The sequence below is a fragment of the Trachymyrmex septentrionalis genome, unplaced genomic scaffold, assembly GCF_001594115.1.
Source record: "Trachymyrmex septentrionalis isolate Tsep2-gDNA-1 unplaced genomic scaffold, Tsep1.0 scaffold13, whole genome shotgun sequence".
NCBI lineage: Eukaryota > Metazoa > Arthropoda > Insecta > Hymenoptera > Formicidae > Trachymyrmex > Trachymyrmex septentrionalis.
This window is the reverse complement of record NW_017304438.1, coordinates 453,076-458,467: the sequence shown is the minus strand read 5'-3', so window position 1 is coordinate 458,467 and position 5,392 is coordinate 453,076. Positions and strand designations below refer to the sequence as shown.

General features: G+C 26.0%; 1 protein-coding gene across 3 annotated transcripts in view; it reads right to left on the bottom strand.

The window, feature by feature from the left end:
- Positions 1-3,965: 3,965 nt before the first annotated feature.
- The window catches only part of LOC108756931 (serine/threonine-protein kinase Warts), a 24,539-nt gene continuing 23,112 nt past the window's right edge, over positions 3,966-5,392 (bottom strand). For all 3 annotated transcript variants that reach the window (XM_018501132.1, XM_018501131.1, XM_018501133.1), the window contains exon 5: positions 3,966-4,466. In XM_018501132.1, the coding sequence (XP_018356634.1) occupies positions 4,035-4,466 (432 nt within the window). In that variant the 3' untranslated portion in view covers positions 3,966-4,034. The remainder of the gene's footprint in view (positions 4,467-5,392) is intronic.

Here is a 5,392-nt window from a genome sequence, read left to right as displayed (position 1 = left end):
GTTGAAAAACGATATTTCGAAAACAAAAGACTGAAATTTTATTAAATTTTATTAATACACGTATTAATAAAATTTAGAAATAAATTTGCTGCTAATGCAACATCACAAAAGCTCTAAAAAATCATTGGTTTTATCTTTTCGACGTATTTTTCAAAATTGTGATATGATAAACATACAACGGATTTGTATCCAAGTTAAAGTACATCTACATGAAAATAATCAATCACATTTGCAAAGTGATGTTAGAAAATATAATTTTCGTAATATTTTTTGGAATAAATAAATTTATTTACAGATTTCCAACACACGAAGATCTCTTTAACAGATACCTATTGAGCATCAAAATTTAATTGCGATATTATTTCAATAGTTTAGCTGCATTTTTAAGTCCGGAAAAATTCGACACATAGTTTAAATGACTAAATATGGTATATATGCATGTACATATATGTATATAGTATATACAAATTCACTTAGAATAATTTAAGCATTAAAGATCCAGCTTTGACCGTTAAGGGTCTTCATTTCCTATTTCCTATTGATTATTTGTATGGTCTAATAAGAAGATTCTTATTGTTTCTCATATTTTCTCAACTTTCACTAGTTTTTCATAAATTTCTTCATAAATCATTCCAATTTTTCTTATTAAACATTAACAATTGCTAATAAAATAAATATTATTATTCATCATTTTGCAAGTATCTTTAGTAATAAAAGTTTTATCAAAATTGGTGTGTAAATGTTGAATAGTGTTTCTTGTTGATATTCTTTTATATTTTTATATTTTGCAAAGTAATATTAGAAATATACATATATTTAAATACTATTGAATTTTGTAAAACTTCACATAAAAATATTATTAAGCAAGATCGGCCTTGACTGAGTACGGTCCTCTTCATTCATTTATATTTTATATAAAAATTTTGTTACTAATTACAATATATTTCATTTTCTTTATCAATAGTTCTTTTCCAAATTTGATTAATAACTACATTTACCTTCATATATCGAAAATATAAAAGTACATCTCCTGTTTCTGATATTTATTTAAAAACGAAAAAATATTACTGAAGAAAAATTAAAAATCAAATATAAAAAATTTGTTATCTAAATTTTAGTTTGAATAATCAGTATATGATTATAAATAAAACGTCAAAGGCAAAACGCTTGTCAACAATATACAAAATATAAAAATTGGTCATACGTACAATACCTTTCCGTGCATACTACGACAGACGGAAATTTCATCTTTAACTTTCTTGCAATTTTAATGTAGATTTTTCCGTAAATTTGATAGATGACTTTTAGTAACACAAAAATAAGTCACAACACTTATTAAAAATAGATTTATTTTTTTGTATGTACCTTTCAAATAGAAAAAATAAAGATCTATTATTTTTATATGGACAAAAAGTTGATGAAGTCTTTAAGTTTGATCATTGTCATCTGCTGTTTCCCCATTAACATTTGTCTATCAACATTTCTTTGTTTGATATATCATATTTAATCGTCCACCTAACGCAGTAATCTTTGTTATATTCTCCGAATGTGTGCAGTCTATATTTTTTCTATCCTTATAGCACATTTTTAATACTCATAATCTCAAATTTTCTCTATTTTTAACGTTTTCTTTTACTACTCTTCCATTACATCACTTATTTCATGGTATGCATCATGTATGTTTAGAATAAAAAGTCGTTATGCGTAAAATATCAACTGCGCTCAATAACTATTTGTTTATTTGTAATATATACTGTTTTATTTCAGCAGAAAGTTTTAGGCTTATTTATCGTTTCTACTTAGAGATTTCTGTCCTTCTGAGAACGATGCAATACCATCATTTATTCACACATCTCCATCTTGAGATTAAAAATTCAGGTTACTTCGTTTCTATCACACTGGAATATTTTCCTACATATGAAAACGTACTTCATGTTTGTTATTTTCTACCAGAGATGATAATATAATCTTATTGCATCGTCAAAATTTTGATTGCATAATAAATGTAAATAATAAATCCACTTTCTCGATATTCGCGAACAATATGCTTTTATACGATTTGATAAAACATTATTGATGTATAATATTATTTGTATATTTTTCATGTCTTATATGCACGTTTTACTTTATCAAGTTTATAAACGAAAACGAAATTATTAGTATGATCCATACAAGTATTTCTCATTATGTAAGAATACAAGATGTTTTGTTATATAATATAATATAATACAATTTTGAGACACACACAAATTTCTTATTAGTAATAAATTTTTAATAGCAATTCTTGTATTGGCTTATAACATTTTAGTTAATTTTCTGATTTGTTATTGATTACGCATCTCTGGAACGAAATATCTTGTATTCTTTTACATTATATTTCTTACATTATACCTCTTAAATAAAACAAGTAATACATGAAAGTATTAAAATATATAAATAATAAATTTCAAATTAAAATAACTGCTATAATAAATAATATACTTTTTTCTAAAAATACTATACAGGGTGTATCTGAAATAATGCCCACTTATACAGTGCTATTCCTAATAAAAAACTGAGTTGAAAAGTTCTCTATCATTTTGCAATTTTCGCAATATTTTTTTTAGTTATCCAATGAGCAAAATATCTAAAAATCATTATATAAGTCAACTTTAAGATATCTATAAGAATTCTTTAAGAAACGTCTTTAAAATATTTCACAAAGAACACTGAACGATATCTTAAAATTGTCTTATATATCGATTTTATCCGTTTATTCGATCTTTAGAAATTAATATCTCGTTAACTATTGCGAAAATTGCAAAATAGTAGACAACTTTTCGACTTAGTTTTTTATTAGAAATAGCACTTTATGATTAGTGGGCGTTATTTCAGATACATCCTATATAATACATTTTTTAATAAAAAAATATGAAACTGCATCACGTAATGTTTTAAAACGTGAAGTTTTATTTAAGAAAAAAACAAAATTACATTTTGCAGCTACATGCATGTATGCATGCACTTTAAAGAATAAAAGTGATGTACAAAGTTAAGGTAGCTAAAATCATTAATTTTATCTTTCCTTTCATAGCTGTTTTGACGATATAATCCATTAGATTTCTGAAAAACATCCATCATATGTTGTTAAATACGATGTATTAATGTATATTGTCGTTACAATGATTGTCATCTGCACATGTCTGCATGAAAAATATACATGCTTGTCAGATCTTTATAATTTGAATTATTTTTAAGTTGAGCTTCATCATATGTTATGTATATTTCTTTTTACAGTTATATTTTTAAAGCTAAATGTCAATAAATTTTAAATTCGTTTCTAATATATCCATATATCGGTCTTCCAAAATTTAGATAATTTTTAATAAAAATCTTAAAAATACAATATAGATAAAAACGTTAATCTCAGCTTGGTATGTACAAATATATACATGCGTTAAGTCATTTTAATTGATATTATTTTAGCTTTTAAATAGTCAATTCCTTTTAATTACATCAATTTAGCACTTTGATTAACTTATAATTAAAATTTTAACAAATAATTTATAACTAATTAATTTGCCGAAGTTACTTTAAGTGAAAAAATAAACATTATTTTAATGAAATAATTAATAAAAAACAAATTCAAAATTACTTGATTTGTCACTCTTTGTCCTTTTAAGAATCTAGTATCTAACAAAGTAAAAAGAAGAAAGAAATAATGTTACATTTCTTATGAACATGCTTATCGTAAACTACTTTATTTAATAAATCTTTTATGAAGAAAAATTAAAAAATTATAGAAATACACTAAAACCTCTTTGGATTCTTAATTAGTATTGTGACCATTACAATCCATTATCGAAGAAAAAGAACATTTCGTTATTATTCAGATTCATAAATTTATAGTTGAAGAAACAGATATTAGATAGAGAATCATCACGTAAGACGAAATCAAATCTTAATGAAATGACAGAACTGCGTCGACGGACAAGTGTCGAAACAGGGAAATGGCAGACGACGAAGTGTCCGTAAAACGTAAATTTAACCTAATGTCATACATAGACGGGACCTTGATTGTCATTGTCGTCCAAGCTGATACGACTAGGATACGCGGGACCACCGCCGTCGTCGAAAAAACGCCTGAACGTAAATTCAAAGAAACCGTGAAACGGCTTCCCGTTATCCAGCAATTCGTCCGATTTGTTCGAGTCTGATGATTCAGAATTGCGCAGTTTATCGGGATCCACAGGATCAAAATTGCTCGTATCAGTTGGATATTCAATACGAGGTATATGCGGGGCCATTTGGCGCCGTAATCCCTTCTCGAAGTCGATACTCGCGAAGAATGGGTGATTTTTCACCTCATTCGCATTTTTACCTAAGCGACGATCAGCGCCAACACAAAGTTTCAAGATTAAATCCATACTTTCCGGTGAAAGATTTGCCTGTTTCGGAATATGAAGCGTTGTCTCCCAGTTAATGACCTGCATAGAAATAAAGAAAAAAAATTTTTATAATATATAAGAAGTATTCCTTTAAGAAATCCTTTTTCTTTGAAAAGCTAATGAAGAATAATTTTTTTTAAAACTTATGCAACAGATTTTCATAATTTTATAAGTTTAATACACATATTGAATTATTTTTGGTAAAAATTAATATACACAGATATATTCATTAATTTCACAATTATTAGCGTTCAAACAAGATACTAAAAAATATGATGTGCAAAATATTCTGGATGATCTGAAATAGAAATCCCAAAAAATTTTTATTTATAAATTGTTGAAAAGCACGTCTTATAAGTTAGCGGAATAAAGTGAGAATCAATTCCAATATTTTTATTTGTTACTCCATTTGTTACTAAAAAGTTGTCAAAAAGTTGCTCTATAAGTTTTCTTAAAAAATAATGTTTAGCTAGAGGAAGATTAAAGCTTGGTTGTTCCACCTTTCAGTAAACTTCAGCTCACTTTCAGTTCACAGTCTGAAAAAATATTTTATTATACTATTTTAAAAAATTTTCGAAGTTAACAACAAGAATATTTAATGAAAAATGGGGAGTTTCATTTAAAAAATTCAACGTAACTTTGTCCTGACCTTGACAATGCCACGTAAGGGGTCTAGCCAATAATACATATTAATATTATATTCCCCTTGAAGTCGAAAAACTTTTGTCTGAAACATACGATCGCTCTGTTACACTTTGTATATCTTAAATAGGTTTTTTATTATTGTATTATTTAACTATAACATTTGTTGCTATTCAAGATATCAAAAAATGTTTTAAACAAAAGTTTTACATTTAAATTACTTCTATTCATCCACGTCAATATTTTTGAAAAATTATTTTAACAAATTTTTATAAATATAAATATAAAAAAAATATATAGGAGAAATCGGGACACCATGAGTC